This window comes from Myotis brandtii, unplaced genomic scaffold (assembly GCF_000412655.1).
Source record: "Myotis brandtii unplaced genomic scaffold, ASM41265v1 scaffold208, whole genome shotgun sequence".
Lineage (NCBI taxonomy): Eukaryota > Metazoa > Chordata > Mammalia > Chiroptera > Vespertilionidae > Myotis > Myotis brandtii.
This window is the reverse complement of record NW_005357764.1, coordinates 4,179,669-4,201,196: the sequence shown is the minus strand read 5'-3', so window position 1 is coordinate 4,201,196 and position 21,528 is coordinate 4,179,669. Positions and strand designations below refer to the sequence as shown.

Here is a 21,528-nt window from a genome sequence, read left to right as displayed (position 1 = left end):
TTTGGGGTGAAATGTTCTGAAGATGTCAATTAGTTCCATCTGATCTAGTGCATCATTTAGGATTGATTTTTCTTTGCTGATTTTTTGTTTAGAGGATTTGTCCAATGGTGATAGTGGGGTATTAAAGTCCCTTACTATGACTGTATTGCTATCAGTCTCTCCCTTGATATCCTCTGAAAGTTTTTTATGTATTTGGGTGCTCCTGTATTAGGTGCGTATATGTTTACCAGAGTTATATTTTTTTTATTGGATTGCTCTCTTTAGTATTATGAAGTGGCCTTCCTCATCTCTTGTTATGTCCTTCACTTTGAGATCTAATTTGTCAGATATAAGTATTGCTACCCCAGCTTTTCTTTTCTGGCCTGATGTGTTTCTGTTGAGAAATCAGTCGCCAGTCTGATGGGGGAATCCTTTGTAGGTAACTTTGTCTTTCTCTAGCCGCTTTTAAGATTCTTACTTTGTCGTTGGTGTTTGCCAATTTAATTATAATGTGCCTTGGCGCTGGTCTTTTGGGGTTCATTTTGTTTGGGACTCTGTGAGCTTCTTGGATTTGTGTGAGTTTTTTCTTCCCTATATCAGGGAAGTTTTCTGTCATTATTTCTTCAAACAGGTTTTCTATTCCTTGCTCAGTTTCCTCTCCTTCTGGCACCCCTATTATGTGGATGTTGTTTCCTTTTGTGATTTCCCAAAGTTCCCTTAGGCTCTCCTCCTGTTTTTCAAGTTTTTTTTTCTAGATGCTGCTCTGCTTGGGTATTTTTTCCTACCTTGTCTTCTAGCTTACTGATGCGGTCCTCTGCTTCTTCTAGTCTACTGTTGATGCTTTCTATTGAGTTCTTTATAACAGCAATGTCATTTTTCATTTCTTCTTGGTTCTTCTTCATTTTCTCTTGGTTCTTTACCATATTGTTGAATTTGACTTCTATTCTTTTCAGTGACCTTATGACCATTTCTCTGAATTCTTTCTCTGACATATTGCTTGCCTCCATTCCATTTCCTTCCTTTTCTGGTGATGCCTCCTTTTCTTTCATTTGCAGGCTGTTTCTTTGTCTCCCCATGATCTCTCTTCTCCTGGTGTCTGGTTATGTAGTTCTCTCTCTCCTTTATCTAGGCAAAATCTGACCTTTCCATGAGGAGGAGCAGGGCTCGTCCGAGTCCATGTATTAGCGCTGTTTGAGATCTGGCTTTCCTGGGTTCATAGCTGGTCCCTGGCTCTGTACCACCGTTTTTTAATCCACTCATCTTCTGATGGGCACTTAGGCTGTTTCCAAATCTTAGCTATGGTAAATTGTGCTGCTATGAACATAAGGGTGCAAGTATCCTTTCTGATTGGTGTTTCCAGTTTCTTGGGATATAGTCCTAGCAGTGGGAATACTGGGTCAAATTGGAGCTCCATTTTTAGTTTTTTGAGGAAACTCCATATTGTTCTCCACAGTGGTGCACTAGTCTGCATTCCCACCAGCAGTGCACGAGTGTTCCTTTTTAGAGAAGACATTTTTGTTCTTTTAAGAAAGTAAGACTTCTAATTACAACTAAATTAACTTAATTGCAAACCTATTAATTTTTTTTAATATATATTTTATGGATATTTTACAGAGAGGAAGGGAGAGGGATAGAGAGTTAGAAACATCGATGAGAGAGAAACATCGATCAGCTGTCTCCTGCACACCCCCTACTGGGGATGTGCCCGCAACCAAGGTACATGCCCTGGACCGGAATCGAACCTGGGACCCTTCAGTCCCCAGGCCGATGCTCTATCCACTGAGCCAAACCGGTTAGGGCAAATCTATTAAATTTAAGTATCAAGGTACAGTTTAGTCAATAGATGGTATGGGACATCTTAGTTTTGATACCATTTTTTAAAAGTCATATCATGAGACCTGAAAGTCTCCATCATTGGCCTTTGGTTAAATGAAATCTGTGTTTCTTGAGTAGTAGAATAAAACATAGTTGACTGTTTTTACAAATAAAATAACATAGTTGGTCTTGGTTATTTAAGGAATAGTGCCATTTCCGAGATTCAGTGTTGGTCTCTTCTGTTGACGGATTAGGTACCCAGCAGTAGGATTAGCATTGAGGTGGTGATTCTTCATCTCGACCACTATGTCCACTGCATTCCTAGGCCTATTGAACAAGCAGTGGGGTGGCTGGGGAAAGAGCTTGATTGACACCCAAAGAGCATGTCATTTTGTTAAATTGATTACTAAAAGCCGCCTCTACAGTGGATACCCTTGGGGCTTTCACTGGGGTGCAGAAAATCTTCAATGCCCATTCTAAAACAGATCCTTCTACCTACCTCTTCCCAGACTTCTTTGTTGCCAGTCTTCTAATCCTGTTCTTTCCAAGTCCCAACCATTCAACCAAACCATTAGTAATTGCCCATGAATCTGTTTAGTTCCATAATTTTGACCATCTTTCAATTCAGACAAAGTGGACAGATGTATTGCTTGAAGTTCTGTTCCCTTGGAGGATTTTCCTTCACCATCTTCCTCCAGGGTTACCTCTGAGTGGGGCTATCCTCTTTTGGGTGGTATCACCTCTTTGTGCAGACTCATATGTAAAACAGTCTCAAGTTTTTCCTTCCTCAGACTGGTCATAAGGAATTCCTCAGGTGTGCATAGATACAGATTGAGGGAGGAGGCAATGCAACAGGAATTGGTGTTGAAGGAGTCTGAGCCACCTGCTCATGCAAGATATTCTGGACCTGGGTAAACTCAGTTTCTTATATACCACTAGAGGCCCAGTGCATGAATTCATGCATGGGTGGTGTTCCTCGAAGTGGCCTGCAGGGATCAGGCCAAAACCCGCAGTCCAATGCTGCCTGCAGCTCCTACCTGCCTCTCCTGCTAATCCTGGCCCCACTGCGCGCCTGCTGCTCACTCTCGCCCCATCAGTCCCAATCGGGAGAGGCTCATGCTACAGTAGCATCAGCACCAGTGCTCGCCTGCCATGAGCCCTGCATCTGGCGCCCTCCCAAGGGGAGTGGCCTGCGGGATCGGGCTGAAACCAGCTCTCTGACATCCCCGGAGGGATCCTGGACTACAAGAGGGCACAGGCCATGCCGAGGGACCCCACAGGTGCACTATTAGGGCCGGGGAGGGATCCAGGGCCTGTCTGGCCCCATCTCCTCCAGTCCTGATCAGGACCAGCTGGCCAAGGAGGGATGCGGGAGGTTGGCCAGTCGGGGAGGGACCGCGGAGGGCTCCAGGGCGTGTCCGGACCATCTTGCTCAGTCCTGATTGGCAGGACCCCAGCAGCAAGCTAACCTACCGGTCAGAGCGTCTGCGCCTTGGTGGTTAGTGCACATCATAGCAAGTGGTGGAGCAGCCTTAGCATATCATTACCATATTATGCTTTGATTGGTTGAACAGCTTTGATTTGATTGGTCACAGGACACTTAGCATATTAGCCTTTTATTATTTAGGACTAGAGGCTTGGTGCACGAAAATCATGCCCTCAGGGGTGGGGGAGTCCCCCAGCCTGGCCTGTGCCCTCTCACAGTGCGGGAGCCCCACCCATCCAGGGCTCCTCAATGGATTGCCCCAAAGAGGTAGGCCAGAGCCGGGGGTTCCGCTTCCACGACGCACAGCCATCTTGTGACTGCGTGAGGGCATCACACCGTGATAGCGTGAGGACCACCTAGGCTTTTATTAGTAAGATATTTATTTAATAATAGATTGCTAGCTACTTCTGATGCCCAACCCTTATGGCTAGGTCACAGTTCCTGATGGGAAGTTCAGGCTACATAGTCTCCTGATACCTCAGTTGTGATTAGACTTTCAGTCTCTTCCAAAACCCAGTAGCAAGCCAGAAGTTGTTTCTGAAAAGCAGTAAGTACTCACTTAATTGTGTGGATATTTTTTTGGAAAGTCACTTTAAGTGAAATGACAAAGCAAACCAGTTTTACCGTAGGCTAATTGATATATACAAGAATTAAGTTTTTCTGTAATATTTCGAGGAGAAGATGTAAACAGTGGTTCCTGCCAGGAATCAGTTATTTCTTTTTTTTCTCATTAGCATTATAATGAAATGATGCTGAATAAAATGACATTATTTGAGGGCCTGCTATAGTTATTCTAGAAGAGGGCATTAGGTCTGCACTGTCATTGACATGCTAGTACTTGTGAGAAGCTCCAGAGCACATCCCTATTTGCCATGAACACTAAAATTATCATTGGATATGCTGGTCTTCAGTGATACAGTGACTTACACTGATTCTGAACTGTGGGAAGTTGTGTGGGCTACTCTGAAGATGGGATGCTCAATATATGTTAGTTCCTAAATAAAGAAATAACCAAGTATTGTGTCTCTTTTTCTGGTGATGGTGCCTAATCAACTTGGAAGAGATATCCTGTCATGCCCCAAATCATAGAACTCCCAGAAACTTCACTGAGGGGGTAGGCCCTTGAATTTTTATGGTGTTTATCTCCTAAACACTAATTTGCCTTTATTTTAACACGTTAAGAGCCATATCAGTCACTGGTGACTGACACTATACTTTCCGTTTGGACCTCGTCAGTCTCCGGCCGCCAGCGTATCGTGAAATCGGATATCATGGACTAAATGGAAAGGAAGACAAAACAGGCTTGGCGCTTAACGTGTTAATATAGCATCTAAATACACTTATTTATTTTATAATTAATTTTTTATGTAATTTAAACCAGTAAAATATATTTTGCAATTTACTATAACCAAAGGACAAAAGTAATATAATAAATCCAGACTAAATTTAAATAGCTTTTGAAATGAATTTAGTTTTTTTTAGATTTGAGTTCACTTTGTAGTTGTCAACAGTAAAATCTCAGTAAGTTCAAGAAAGCAAGGATTGAATTACATGTGATGTTTAAATAAAATTGAATGCATGTGTTTATTTATGCAGGACATAAGCATTGATTGTCATCTCTATATAAGACAGAGTCATTAAAACCAAAAAAGGTTGACTTGCCTTTCATTCGGATAACTGCTTTATTTGAAAAGGGCCAACGTGTTGGGTGACATGGAAAGAAACTTTCTTGGGGAGGCAGTTTTGGAAATGGATTCTACAGATAAGGAATAGGTAGGCAAAAAAGGGAGGGAACCAGCATTTCAGTTGAATTTCTCAAGCCCCGATGCATTAATTTATTTAGAAATTATTGAGGTGCCTGCATGTGTCAGACATTCTGCTAGTTATTGGGGTTGGGAAAGGTTTTTCACCTTTAAATAGCGTTGTCAATTTTCTAAAGACAGAATTTTTTTGACAAAGTAATAAATTTGTACTATTCAAAAGTCACAACAGGCCCTGGCCAGTTTTGCTCAGTGGATAGAGCGTTGGCCTATGGTCCCAGGTTCATTTCTGGTCAAGGGCACATGCCTGGGTTGTGGGCTCAATCCCTAGTGGGAGGTGTGCAGGAGGCAGCTGATCAATGGTTCTCTCTCATTATTGATGTTTTTCTCTCTCTCTCCCTCTCCCTTCCTCACTGAAATCAATAAAAATATATTTTTTTAAAAAGTAAAAGCAGCCCTGACTGTTTTGACTGAGTGGATAGAGCGTCGGCCTGCGGACTGAAGGGTCCCAGGTTCGATTCCAGTCAAGGGCATGTACCTTGGTTGAGGGCACATCACCAGTAGGGGGTGTGCAGGAGGCAGCTGATGGATGTTTCTTTCTGATCGATGTTTCTCACTCTCTGTCCCTCTCCCTTCCTCTCTGTAAAAAAATCAATAAAAATATTTTTAAAAAAGTAAAAGAAGTATAACAAGTATTTTAAGAAGTATTATTCCCACTATTATTGTCATCCACACCATTAAACTAATTTGCATAGATAACTAACCATTTTTATTAATATCTTTCATATATCTTTCTAGTGTCTAATATATATTTGAACTAAAAACAGTACTTATACTTATTTTTCCTATTTTTGACCCAAAAAGAAATACTGCCTCATGGTTTTAACTCGTTTATTTTGAAGTAGATGGGAAAAGTGCATGTTTATGAATTTCTGTGAGTTACTATAAGTTGAACATTTGCCTAGTCACTACCAAGATCAAGAAATTAATATTGTCAGCATTGTAGAAGCTGTGTTTTCTCAAATCAGCTCTTTGAGAAAGCATGTCTTTTCTCAAATCAGCTCTCCTCCTCCCCCAAAGATCACCCATCACTTTCCTAAATTTTAATCAGTCTTGACTATCTGTGGAGTTTTAGCCTGAGGACATGCAACCTAACATTGTAGTTTGGTTTTGTTTACTTTCAATCTTAATATGAATGTAAACATGCAGTATTCTTTTATGTATGGCTTCTTTGGTCCAATACTATGCTTATGAGATACATCTGTGTTGTTGAAGGTAGTTAATTCATTCTTACTGCTTAGCATTTTATTGTTTGTGTTGTTGAAGGTCATTATTAGTAAAGTAGCTGTGAACATTTTTGTACATTTGATCCACATGTGCATACATTTCTGTACAATATACCTAGGCTATGTCTATATTCAGCTTTCATTGTCCATTTGTGAGTTGTGTTCAAAAGTGGATGTACCAATTTACACATCCACCAGCAGTGTATGAGAATTCCTCTTGTTTCACATCCTCACCAACATGTAGTAATGTCAGTCTTTTTTTAATATTTTTGATGGATTAATGTTAGTTATTTTGTTGAGAATATATATATCTCATACTTTTGATATGTACATTATTGATTGCTGATGAGTGAGTACATTTGCATAACCTCTTTTGTAAAGTGCTTCTTAAAATTTGCTCTCCATTTTTCTAATGCATTGTCTTTTGTTATTGAGAGGTAGTAATTCTTTGCATGTATTCTGAATAAGAATCCTTGATTGGTTATGTATGCTGCAAATATCTATTCCCCACTCTGTGCCTATATTATTCATTCTCATGAACACAGGTTCTTAACTCATAAGAGCTATTCAGTCTTTTCATTTGTGTCATCTTTGCTTAAGAAATATTTCTGTACCTGAGGATATTTTCCTTAATTATTTTCTAGAACTTTTCTTGTTTTCCTTTCACATCTATATCTATAGTCTACTTAAAATTAAATTTTGAGCATGATATAATGTTGCATGGTTTTCCATATGGATTCCTGTATGTCCTTTTCCAACTTTCCTTCAATGCTACCATTTTTGTAAATCAAATATCTTTTGTAATGTACCTGGTGAATCACAGAAGGATGCCTCAAGAAGTCGAATTAAAGAGTCACATTTATTGCAGTCCGGGACTATGAGGGGCCATTCCCCAAATCTCATAGTAAGATGGCCGTCGCAGCTCCAAGGTTATATAGGCAAAAAAGTCACAAAGGTATTGATTACATCCCAGGGTTTGGAATGAGGAACCTGGTTTGCAAAAAAAGCAGTTTACAGAAGCAGAAGCAGCATGTTATCTAAATTACAGTTTTTGGTCTCTGAATCACTGAATTGACAGAAACACATTATCTAGAGCCCTCCGTCTGGAATGAGGAACCTGGTCAGACTTAAGCATGTTATCTAAATTACAATTTTTGGGTCTCCGGAACACTGAGTCAACAGGGACATGTTAAATGGAGCCCTCTGACCTTGGGATAATTGTGCTGTCCTTCCCAGGTAAAGGAAAATGTGCTTTCTAAGACCAGTATGACCACAACAAATGGGATTTCACATTACAATCAATAGGGTATTCAATCGAATGGGATGATTTATATAATTCAGAAAATCAAAATAACCTTTCTGTTGTTAAAGCAAATAGGTACAGAAGCCAAACAGCAGGGTTAAAGTTAAACTATAGTTTCTACCTGAGATGATTACTACCATACTTCATATCCATATATTTGTGTGCCTGTTTCTGGGCTCCTAATCTATCCATTATATTTTGTCTATCCTTGAATACTATACTGTAGCTTTATAAGGTAAGGGAGGGAAAATTTCCTTCTATCCTTCTAGGTTCTTTGGCCAGTTTAATCAAAATAATGTAGATTAACAGGAGAAAAACAAATATAATTATATACAAGGGCCCCACAAAAGACAGTTGAGGTGTACATGTTAACCTGAGTTAAGGAATGGGATAGGGGCCTGTGGCCTCAAACGAGAAAAGAGTTATTCACAGGATAATAAAAACAGATGTTTAGTAATTAGATGTTTGTCCTAACATACAGATAAATTGTTCAGATAAAACGTTATATGTAGTAATAGCTCTTGTTCTGGGGCAGGCACCCTATATAAATTCTCTTAGGTAATTAAGTAAGAGGTAAGCCTGCTAAGTCTAGATTGCCTTCAACTCAAAATAATTCACATGCCAAAGTGATGCATTTTGGAAATTCATTCTGAAGAGTTGAAAAAATTTTGAAGTTCCATTTATCAGGGTTTTTTCCCTTCAATTTGCTGTGATTTTGTTGTTATATGTAAGAAATCTTTTATTAACCTAAGGTCACACAGAATTTTTTTCTGATTCCTTTTGAAAGTGTTATAGTGTCGATTGTAAGAACATCCAAAATCAGTAGAAAATTTTTATGACTTTATTTGTGTTATGCCCAGATTTCAGGATCCCCAAGAAACCACACCAGGGAGCCAGCCAGGTCCGATGCAAAAGCATAAGAGTCTTTATTCGAGCTAGCTCGGCCCCCCCACCTCGCCGACGCAGCAGCAGGAAGCAGAGAGAGAGGCCTAGCCTGGTGTGAAGAGGAGTTTTATAGGGGGGTGGAGTCAGGGTAGGAGAGGGGACTGTGGGCCCTGCCGATTGGCCAGGCGCAAGTCGGTGTCTTGTTCCTGGGTGTGGCTAGCAGAGGCTTAGACTTCCCGGAAGAAGCTCCTTGCCAAGCACATGGCTGCCCCAAAATGGAGGACACAGGGTAAGATGGAGGGCATAGCCCTCGCCCTTTCAATTTGAGCCAGAGGACATGCCTGGAAAGAAAATCTCAATAGTCTGAGGAAAATGCTTTTCAGAATGATAGTTTGCAGTTTCTTTTATACATTTGGAATTAAGGAGGGAATGAAGGACGATTACATGAATTGGGAGAAAGCAAGGCAGGAAAATCTCAATGATTGTATTACAGGATACTTAACCAGATTTTCTGCTCTCTTGAGAGTGGTTATACTTCTGAGGGGTCTGAAAAAAGCATTTCAAATTAACCTAATTGTAAAGAACAATGGACATGGCTTGCTTGCTCCAACAATCACCCTGTTGGAGGCAGTGAGAAGAGAATATTGGCAACAATGGCGGGGGTTGGGGGGAGACACAACACAGCACCAGGTGTAGACCAATGGGGTCACACCAGACCTGGGTTCAGCAACCTGAGCACTTGAGTTCTGGATAAAAAAATAATTCAGAGCCAAGAAAGACTTAAACTGTAAGAAAACGTTTATTTATAAAATCACAGAGGTAGAAGAAGTATTCCATAGAAGAAATGGGCTTAGGAAACAAGTTATAGAAGCAAAGGAAGGGCCCTTGGAGCTTAGCAATCAGGAAGGTCAAGGTGAAGTGCCTGGGGGAGGGGGAAGAGGAAGGTGCATGCATGCTCTCTGGAGGGAGAGCATGCTGGGTCCTTTGTCCTAAGGGTTTTAAGGGTGGAGATTTTAGGGGAGGTCCCAGGGGAATATCGCATTAGTATATTCATCAGTTTTCCAGGTGTGTCCTTTCAGGGTAGGGGTCTCCACTGATTGATTAGTTGGCTCCAGGGCAGGAGGTCATTATTCAATGTAGCTGGTCCTGAAGTGTGGCATTGTTTGTCTGGTTTAGATGCTTTTCTGGGCCTGGAGCTGAAATACAACTGAGGCCTAGATGTTAATCTCTAGGGAGGAAAGGTCATGGTGTCTAAACTGCATGACCAGTGATATGCTAGGGGAGGAATGAGGTCCCAACCTATAATTGTCTCTTGTTAGGCACCCAGAACTTTTGCCCTAGTGACCTTCTATACCTGGCCCAAGGGCCTTTCTCTGCTTATGTCTGTCTAACTGCCTACCACAAACCTACCACAAACCTTTTTATAGGCCTGGGGAATGACTACCCACCATGATCTGCCCAGTTAGGAATTTATGATCAAATCACCCTGTGAGGTTACTTTAACAGCGCCTTTTTGGTCCACACTATTTAAGTCTGTTATTTATTTTGAGCTAGGTTGTTGTTTTTTCACATGGTATGATATATAGATATAATTTTGTCTTTTTATCTATGCATATTCAGTTGTTCGAACATCTGTTGACCTAACTTTAATTGACCATATATTTGTGGGTCTATTTCCCAAATCTTTACTTATTTTCATTATTTTTCTATCTGGTTGCGGAACCACATTATCCTGATGACTGTGGTTTTATAATGAATCACAGACTAAGGTAGTATGGGTCCTCCAACTTTTCCAAATTGTTTTGGTTATTATAGTTTCTTTGCACTTACATATAAATTTTGGAATCAGTTTTTTTTGGAATTAGTCTATCAAATGGAGGAAGTTTCCTTCTATTTCTTGTTTACTGAGAGTTTTTATTATGAATGGATGTTCTGCTTTGTCAAATGCTTCTGCATCTATTGATATGCAATTTTTCTTTTTAGTCTGTTAATGTGGTGGATTACATTTAATTGATTTTTGAATGTTGAACCAGCCTCACATACCTGGGAAAATCCCACTTGGTTGTGTTGTATAATTCTTTTTATACATCCCTTCCATATCTGAATCTGGTTCTTAAGCTTGCTCTGTCTTCCAGCTGTGTATTTTGCCCTTTAGTATCCCTTTTAATTCTTTTCTTGATAGCAGGACATCAGGTACTAGGCAAAAGGAATTGCTGTAAATAGGTCTTTAGTAATGTGCTAGTAAGGTGTAGGGAGAGGGGAAGCATTTGATAGTCCTGTGATTAAGACTTAGTCGTTTAGTGAGCCTTTGCCTCTGGACTGTGAACTTCACAGGTATATCTCAGTTTGGGTTTGGGTTTCTGTGGGGGTTTTTGCCTTTAGGTGAGACAGGATAGCTAGAGTGGCTGGCATTAGGTATTTCCCTCTCTCCATATGGAAGGCTAGAGCCAACTTGAAATGGGTATTTTCCTTTTTGCAGGTCTGTTAGTCTCTAATAGAATGGTTTCTCTTAATGGCAGACCTTGCTGTGGCATGTTTCAAAATAGTTCCTTTTCCCTTTCCCTTGCCAGGAACACAAGGGGCTTTTTCTCTTATTCACTGTGGGAACCTGGTAGAAATCCATAGGGTAAAACTCAAGTAAGTTTGGAGGCCCCTTCAATGACCTGCATCTCACTGGAGTTTTGTTTTTTTAAATACACTTTTATTGATTTCAGAGAGGGAAAGGGAGAGGGAGAGGGAGAGGGAGATAGAAACATTAATGACGAGAGAGAACCATTGATAGGCTGCCTCTTGCACGCCCCCTACTGGGGATTGAGCCTGCAATCCAAGTATGACCGGAAATCGAACCATGACCTCCTGGTTCATAAATTGACGCTTGCCAGCCTAGGACTTTTAACTCTCAGAGTTGTGTACTCTGAGCTTCCAGCAGTTCATTAATTACAGTTTGATTTTCCCTATCTTGGCACTAGTTTTCTTGGAGATTATGCTCTAAATTGTGATTCTCTGTATTCATCTGTCATTTTCTCCAATTTGTAGACAGCATTTTTTGCCCTTATTACCTCACTTCTCTTACAGATCTAAGAAAGGTAATTGATTTTTCAGTTTGTTCAGCTTTTTACTTATTATTAGCACAGAGTGCAATTTCCAATATTTTTACATGCCAGACTGGAAAGTGGATATCCAGAAATATTTAGAATCTATGGATTAATTTGGGGAGACTTGCAGTCTTAACAGTATTGCATCTTCCAATCTACGAACATGGATTGTTTCTATATACTAGTATAGTTATTTCTTCTTTACTTTCTCTCAGTAATATTTTTCATTTTTCAGTGTATACATCTTACATTTTTGTTAAACTATTCCCAAATATTGTTTTCTTTTTGATGCCTTCTGAATGACATTGTTTTCTTAATTTTCTTTTAGGTATTGCTAATATAGAGAAATACATTTGGTTTTTATGTATTGATCTTATATCCTCTGACCTTGACATACTCTAAGTTCTAGTGGTTTAGTTTGTAGGTCCTTAGAGTTTTCAATATACAGGGTCAGTTGTCTTTGGTAAAGACTGCTTTATGTCTTTCTTTCCATATATATGCCTTTAATGTCTTTTCTTGCTTTATTATACTGGCTAGAATCTGCAGTTCAATGTTGGTTTGAAGTATTGAGAGTAGACAGTTTTGCCTTATTCATGATGCATATGTTATCTCTAGATTAACTGTTTAATGTAACAAAAATTTATTTTTAAAAATCATGAACAGAATTAAAATGGTACACTAAAAATAATCATTTAACAGAAGTGATGGAAATAGTGAAGGAACAGAGGAACAAAAAAGATGAGACAGTCACAAAATAAATAGGAAAATGGCAAACATAATGCAACCACATCAATAATTTTATTACAAATGCATGGTCTTGACAGTCCAGTCAAAAGATAGAGATGAGCTCGGCAGGCGTGACTCAGTGGTTGCGCGTGGACCTATAAACCAGGAAGTCACAGTTCGATTCCCCGTCAGGGCACATGCCCAGGTTGTAGACTAACTCCCAGTGTGGCGTGTGCAGGAGGCAGCCAATCAGTGACTCTTTCATCATTGATGTTTTTATTTCTCCCTCTTCCTTCCTCTCAAAAATCAGTAAAAAATATTTTTTTAAAAAAGGTAGAGATGATCAGATTCTATGACAATCCAAGATTTAATTATATGCAGTCTACAGGAAATCCTTTACCTTTAAGACGTTGAAAGTAAAAGGATGGAAAGGGATATACTAGGTAAATTGTATTCATAAGAAAACTAGACTACTGTTGAAAACTTCTGATGTTCTCTATTGCACCTTTGTCATTCTTCATTTTCTTTTGATTTTTGCTCATATTGGTGTATTTCTCCTTCAGACTCCTGATAATTCTTATTGAGTTGCGTGTAATTCCCATTCAGATGTTTGAGCATCCTTATAACCATTACTCTGAATTCTTTCTCTGACAAATTACTTGCCTCTATTTCATTTAGCTCCTTTTCTGGTGATTCCTCCCTTTCTTTGTCTCCTCATTTTTGCTATTCCTTTGTATTTGTTTCTACGTATTAGATCAAACTGCTATGACACCCAGATTTTTTGGGTTGGTCTTATGTAATAGATATTTTGTGAGACCCAGTGGTGCAGTCTCTCAGATCTCCTGGGCTGGGTGTTTTAGGGAGGCCCCCTACTTGAGATATTTGGGTTCTCCTCTTATAGTTGGGTCTTGAATGTTATTGTCCTGTTTGTGGATGGAGTCTCCTCTCAGGGTATCTGATTATGTGGCTTACTCCCTACCACATCATGCCAGCCATTGTGGAGGTGCTGACCAAACAGCACAAAATACAGTATAAGCTAAGACATGACACAGAAGGAACAGAACATGAATGTACACAAGACCCCTATAGCCCCAACAAAAGTAACATCAGAAAGAATATATGCACTCCTATGTCCATAGCAGCACAATTTATAATAGGTAAGATTTGGAAACAGCGTAAGTGCCCATCAGCAGATAAGTTGATAAAAAAACCAAGATACATTTACACAATGGAATACTACACAGCAATAAAAAAGAAAGTACTCTTACCATTTGGAACAGCATGGATGGACCTGGAGAGTATTATGCTAAGCGAAATAAGCCAGTCAGAGAAAGATAAGTATCACATGATCTCACTTATATGTGGAATCTAGTGAACCAAATAAACTGATGAACAAAAATAGACCCAGAGACATAGAAGCATGAACAGACTGTTGAACCTCAGAGGGAAGGAAGGGAAGTGTGGATGGTTAGAGATCAATCAATGTATGCATAACCCGTGGACACACATAATGGGGTGATGAGGGACTGTGGGACGGGAGCAGGCTGGAGAGGTTAAAGTTGTAAAACTTACAATAATAAAGATTTTTTAAAAAGGGAAAACTAGAGTTGGTCATATATCAATCAAAATAGTAAATATTACTAGAGACTAGGATCATAATTTTAGGAATACATGACAGTTTTATTGTATATGCATTTAATAATACAAAATATGAGAAATAAAAACTAACAATTGAAAGTCAGTAGAAATTCAGAGGTTTCAAAGCTCTACTCTCAATACTTGATAGCACCATTAGGCTGAAAGTAAAGGTAAAGCTTAAAAAATACTATCAACCACTTTGATTTGATACATAATTTAAAAATTTTTTTTATTGATTGCAGAGAGAAAGGGAGAGGGAGCGAGAGGGAGAAAAATCAATGACGAGAGAGAATCATTGATTGGCTGCCCCCTGCACACCTCCTACTGGGGATTGAGCCCGCAGCCCAGTCATGTGCCCTTGACCGAAATCGAACCCGGGACCCTTCGGTCCACAGGCTGACACTTTATCCATTGAGTCAAACCAGCCAAGGCTGATTCATAATTTTTTGATACATAATTCTAGAACATATTCAGGTCAGAAAACAAGAATCAGTAAATATAAAAGGATTGAAATCATCCAGAGGTTATTCTCCAAGTAAGTATATTGGAATTAAACTATAAATCAATACTAGAATGAAATATTGGAATTTAAGCAACACATTTGTGAATGACCCATAGGTCAAGGAGGAGTTGACAACAGAAATTAGAAAATGTTTTGAAATGAATGAATTTAAACACATATCAAACTATATGACTCAACTAAAGCATTTTAGAGGGAAATATATGAGAAAACAATAACGGTCTCAATTAGTCATCTTAAATTCCATCTTAATAAGAATAGTAAAGTAAGCTCAAAGCAAACAGAAGTAAATTAATAAAACACAAACCAGAAAAACACTAGAGAGAATCAATGAAGGGTTGGCTCTTTGAAAAGGCCAACAAAATGATAAATCTTGAGACTGATTATGTAAAAAAGAGAAGACACAAAGTATCAAAATCAGGCATGAAAGAGAGCATATTACTGTCCTAAAGAAATTAAAAGTACAGGTTATCCTTGAACTACTCGAGTTCAGGTAATGACCCTCCTTTTCAAGTTAAGTTGAAAAGGTATATAATAGTGTACTGTTGACTGGAGGAAGCCTTACTCATAACATAAAACAGTCAACAAATATTTGCATGTTATATGTGTTATATACTATATTCCTACAATAAAGTAAGCTAGAGAATAGAAAATGTCATAAGAAAATGATAAGGAAGAGAAAATATATTTACAGTGAAAACAGTCTGCTTATAAATGAACCTGTGCAGTTCAAAGGTCAACTGTGTTATTAAACAATTTAATGAGCTATTTTATATTACCAGATGGGCAGATTTTACAAAGACATACATTACTATAAATAGACTCAAAAAGTAATAAAAACTTTGAATATACTTATAAAAGGTAAAGAAATTAATAAGTATATTCTCACAAAGAAAAGTCTAGGCCCAGGTGGCTTTACTGCTAAATGTGTTTCAAACATTTGAGGAAGCATTATTACATATCCTGTGCAAACTCTTTTGGAAAATACAGGAAGAAAGGATACTTTTAGCTTATTTTTGGGGGCCAGTGTTACCCTGATACCAGTGCTTGACAACAACATGGCAAGGAATGAAAACTACAAATTATCTCCTGTGAACATACATGTAGAAATCATTAACAAAATAACAGCAAACCAAATCCAGTAATATATTAAAAGTATTGGACACTGAACAAGTTGTGGTTATTCTAGAAATGCAAGGAAGTTTAACATCATAAATCAATTTATACAATATATTCTGCTAGTAAAATAATGGACAAAAACCACATGATCTTTTTCAGTAAACATAGAAAACAATTTGATAAAATTTAAAACTTGTTCATAATGAAATATTTTAAACCTACTAAATTTACAGAAGGAAACTTCCTAACTATTTTATTGCTGTGAGAATTTTATAATTGCCATTTTTTATTTATGTCATTCATTTCTAATACTTTCGTTTATGGTGTTATAGTAAGGTCTTTTTTTTCTGTTTTGCTATCTGGTTTTTTCATCACTATTTACAGAAAGTACTATCTTTCCCCCCATTGAATTACCGTGATACTTTTGTCAAAAATTAATTGAACATGTATCTGTGGGTCTGATTTTGTTCTGTCCTTTTTCATTGATCTACAAGTTGATCTGATGCTATACTATCTGGAGTATTTTAGCTTTACATTATGTCTTGATATTTCATAACATAAATATTCCAGTTTTGTTCTTGTTTTCCAAAATTGTTTTAACTGTTTTAGGTTTACATTTTTATGTAAATTTTGGAGTTTTGTCATTTCCCTAAGGCAACTTTTTTATTGCATTTAATATGTACAACAACCCATAAATAGGATATATTTCATTTTATGTGATCATCTTTAATTTCTCTCTGCAGTATTTTGTAGTTTTTTAGTTTGTAGTTTTTTAGGGGTCTTGTGCATGTTTTGATAAATTTATGTCTTTTTTTAAAGTTTTTCAGTTCCCAGGCCGACGCTCTATCCACTGAGCCAAACCGATTTTGGCAAATTTATATCTTATATATTGTGTGTTCTTACTGTTTTTTAAATGAAATTAAAATTTTTTTTCCTAATTTCATTGTTGCTAATATACAGTAAAACAATTGATTTTTAGATATTGAACTTATATCCTTTAATCTTGCTAAAGTCACTTATTTCTTTCTTTCTTTCTTTTTTTTTCTTTTTGGTGGCCCGTACGGGGAACGAACCCGCGTAAAGTCACTTATTTCTGATGACCTTTTTAAAAAATAGAATTCATTGGATGTATTTAATATATAATCAAGTCCTCCACAGTTGAAGCATTTATCCTTTCTTATATAAACTATTATTGCAAGATGCTAAAACTAATATATGAGAAATTGAGAATAAACTTTATATTAGATTTATCTAGTTGATACTATCTGAAGCTATATACCAGTTTTAACAGTGTTAAAAAGAAAGGGGCAACCAGACATTATGTAATGTATATGTGATGTGATAAACATTCCACTGGGTCTTTTTTTTTTTTTTTAATATGTTTTATTGGTTTTAGAGAGACGAAGGGGAGAGAGAGAAACATCAATGATAAGAAAGAATCATCGATCAGCTCCCTCCTGCATGCCCCCTACTGGGGGTTGTGCCCACAACCCTGGGCATGTGCCTTGACTGGGAATTGAACCATGACCTCCTCCTGGTTTATAGGTTCACCCTCAACCACTGAGCCACACTAGCTGGGCTCATCTTGATTTTTATTAGAATTTTGTTATTAACTAATATTTGTATATAACCTTATACTTGGTAGAGAATTGACATGCATGCTGTCACTGCTTTCATTCAGGACCTATTTCCATTCCATCAATAAAATTGTATAGTTTTTATAAGTGACTTACATATCTCTTTATTTGGTATTTTATATTTTGTTTGCATTATTAATAGAGGGTTTTCAAATATTTGGTTTTTAGAATAAATTACATATATAGTATAATTGCCCACGGTACTTAATTTTTATATATATAATATTTTAGATTGCCTTTTGTAATTTTATAAGTGCACTCTGCATCATATGTTCACCTATTGTATCATATAATTATTAAATATTTTTTCTGTTCCTTACCTTTCAAAGTATTTACTTTTTAAAATTAAAACATCAATTTGTTTCTATATAAATGCTTTCTTTTTTTATTTCATTAGAAATATCCTCCCAGATGAAGAATATAAAAATATAGTTTCTTTTAGAACTAATCCAATTTTAGTTTTTTCCAAAGAACTAGACAGTGGCTCCAACACTATTTTTAAATGAATCACCTCTGTTTTTTACTGCATTTCTTTATATAGTCTAATGTGAATATTTTCAAAGCTGTTTATAGCTGTTATCTAAAACTGCTCCCAAAATAATAATTTACTTTTATAAAATACTAGAGGCCTGGTGCACGAATTCGTGCACAGGTGGGGTCCAGCCAGCCAGAGGGGGGGTGGGGGCATGGGAGGTTGGCTGGCTGACTCCACCCCCTGGTTGAACTCTGGTAAAGGGTACAATTTGCATATTACCCTTTTATTATATAGGATTCCATAATTGTGGCTTTAGTCTATATTAGGTGTGTTTTTACTTTTATTCAGCACATATTGATAAATTTTTAAATTTGAGATTAGGCAGGGAGGGGTGTTCTGTAATCAGTTTTAGAGATTAAAGGCAGAAATTTTTAAAGAATTTTCACACTGAACTGTATTGAGGTCAGTTATCTCTTGATTTTAAGAAAATCTTATTAATAAAAGTGATAGGATCAGAATTTCTTGATTAGCATTTAAGGGGCAGGGAGGTTTGGTTGTTTGTTTTCCTATATCGATGTATTTTATTTGTAACCTTTGCTAAAGAAATTGTTTTTCTGTTTTTATAGTTTTGGTAAGCAGTTTGGAGGAAAAAGAGGATGTGATTGTCTTGTATTAGAGCCTTCAGAAATGATTGTGGTAAGAACTTTAAAGAATGCTGAATTGTTTTTTGATGTGCTTCAGTTTCAACTTTAAATGTAGTAGGCTTTTAAATACTCAAGGAGGTTCCATTACTATGACTTTTTAAATATTTTATTAAGTAGCATCAGAACCGTCTACCAAGTTTGATACATTTTTATCTACTTAAATTTTTTTTTGATCCTTGAGAGAATTTGAAATATGATACAATTCTATATAACAGGTTCCAAATTTGGTAATTTCTTTTACCACTTCTACCAGAAATTTTAAATAAATGCTTTAAAAAGTGACCTTTAGATTTCAAGTATTTTCTTTCCTCTTCAATATACTTAAATAATCTTTGAATATCTATGTCTGTGCCCTTAACTTGTAGGAAAGAGAAAGAAATGAAATACAATTCTATTTAAGTAAAAAATGGTTTAGATCTTAGTATTTTTACTTTAAAAGTGTACTTAAAGAATAATTCTTTACTTTTTTCTAAGAAAGCTGAGTAGTTGATGTAACTTGAGAAAACACTGACTTTCTTTTTTTTTTAAGCATTAGAAAAATCCAGAACACAGCTCCCTTTTACCTTGTTCTGAGATGACCTTACTAGAAAATAGCTTATACTGAATGGGCTCATTGTCCTGTTTGCATCTCATGTAGATGATCATGTCATTTGATTTGATTTAAACTGTTGAGAAGTGAGGTTGAATTCTTAATGAAGCATTTTAATGCCAGGGCACTAAAAAAACTAAACCATTTTTCTATTTTATAGGGTTGTAGTCAGATTGACATGTTCAAGTAGTTTCTGTTTTCTCTTCCCCAAACTGCATCATCTACATTATCAAGAGTTCAGTGTCCTATATTTTATTTATTTATTTATTATTATTATTATTTTTTATTGATCTCAGAGAGGGTAGGAGAGATGGCAACATCAATGATGAGAGAGAATCATTTATTGGCTGCCTCCTGCACCCCCCGCACTGGGAATCGAGCCTGTAACCCAGGCATGTGCCCTGACCAGGAATCAAACCATGACCTCCTGGTTCATAGGTTGACACTCAACCACTGAGCTACGCCAGCCGGGCCAGTGTCCTATGTATAATAATAAAAGCATAATATGCTAATTAGACCAGACAGCTGAACGACCTTCCGACGTCCTTCCGGACGACCTTCTGGACAAAGCCGTGGCTGCGAGGGCCGAGGCAAGCTACCGGGGCTGTGAGGGCTGAACCCCTTGCACGAATTTCGTGTATTGGGCCTCTAGTATTTTATAAAAACAACAGAATTTTAAGATCTTAAAAGGCAAAGATTATGTCTTATTTTGTACTGGAGGCCCGGTGCACAAAATTTGTGCACGGGTACGGTCCCTAGGCCTGGCCTGCGATCAGGGCCATCTTCCCCAGCTGCCCACAGCTGGCCCCGCCTCCTGCCACCACCCACCAGTTCCCCGTTTGCTATCGGGTGATTGGTGCCTGATGGCCGGGGGAAGAGACCGAGAGGTAAACTGTTCCAGCCCACTTGCCAGCCCCGCCCCCACTGTTGGTGGCCATCAGGCGATCGGAGCCTGCCAGCTGAGGAAAGGGACCAAGACGTGGTCAGTGCACCTCATAGTGACTGGTCCAGTAGTCGTTCTGGTCGTTCTGCCATTAGGGTCAATTTGCTTATTACCCTTTTATTTATTATATAGGATTATTATATAGGATAGTACTGCCTGCATAATAAGTATTCAGTGAATTGTGCTTGAATTCAAGTTTGTTCAAGGCTTGGACTATGTATTTTATGTTTATTTTCTTTAAGTGTTGTTATAGATGGCATATTATAGCCTCAGAACTACCTTTTAAAAATAAATATATTGAGGAACATGGCAAGAAAACTACCTCAGGCACTTCTTGTTTTCTCATTTGTTTATCAGTTGTTGTACTTCCTCTCCCCCTCACCCCATACTTTATGGGGTAAGAGTAGTGCTTTTACTGCAGTGTTTACATTGTTGTGGTACAATACAATTAACATAAAATTTATCAAACTTAACCATTTTTAAGTGTACACTTCATTGTAATTATTAGTTTTCTTTTGAAATTAAAGGGAAAACTTATACTTTCCCCATCCCAAACTTGGAGTTAGCCTTTTCTCTAAGGAGAGAAACTGAGATGTGGCTGCCAGTTGTTTTCATTGCTCTACGTGACTAATTGCTATTAGGGCTTCTCAGGAACAAGAGCTAGAAAATGTCTGAGTGTATGTATACACTACATATATATGTGTGTACATATGTCTATATTTGTTTTTTAATCTATAGATCTGTTTAAAACCCAGAGTTTATTTTGTTTTTTCCTTATTCATATCTTCTTTCTCTATCATTGAGAAACTTGTTTTTCAGTATATTTACTTACACATAAGGCAGTTTAAGAATAGCTTGTTCAGCCCTGGTTGGTGTTGTTAGTGGGTAGAGCATTGGCCCATGCACCAAAGGGTCTTGGGTTCGATTTCTGGTGAAGGGCACATAGCTGGGTTGCAGGTTTGATCCCTGGCCCCAGTCAGGACATGTGAGGAAGGCAACCAATAGATGTGTCTCTCTCACATCAACATTTCTCTCTCCCTCCTCCCTTCCTCCCTCCCTTCTACTCTCTCAATGGAAAAAAATGTCCTCGGGTGAGGATTAAAAAAAAAAAAAGAAGACTTGCTTGCCTGCAACATTGTAGAAAGCACTATTAGCTACAGTATTAACATACACATCTAATCTTCTAATCTAATAAAAGAGAAACAGGGAGGGAGGGAGGGAGGGGGGAAAAAAGAGAAACATGCAAATTGACCATACCTTCGCCACGCCCACCAGCCAGTCAGAGCGACTATATGCAAATTAACCCAACCAAGATGGCGGCCGGCAGCCACAGAGCTGGAGCAAGCAGGAGGCTTGGTTGCCCCGGCGATGGAGGAAGCCAAGCTTCCCGCCTGCCCTGGCCGGCGGTGGCCTCCGTTAAAGGCAACAAAGTTTCAGTTATAGAAGATAAGTAAATCTCAGATACCTGTTTCCAGCCAGCCTCCACTGGGAGCTTGGGTGGCTGGGGGCCGTGGCCAGCCTGCAAACAGCCATCAGCCCCTCACCCAGACTGGCCAGGCCCAGTGGGG

At 38.1% G+C, this 21,528-nt stretch overlaps 1 protein-coding gene across 1 annotated transcript in view; it reads left to right on the top strand.

Annotated features, from left to right (window-relative positions):
• The window catches only part of RAPGEF6 (Rap guanine nucleotide exchange factor (GEF) 6), a 188,132-nt gene that overhangs the window by 28,378 nt on the left and 138,226 nt on the right, over positions 1 to 21,528 (top strand). The window contains 1 exon segment of the mRNA XM_005865527.2: positions 18,351 to 18,420. Within this exon segment, the coding sequence (XP_005865589.1) occupies positions 18,351 to 18,420 (70 nt within the window).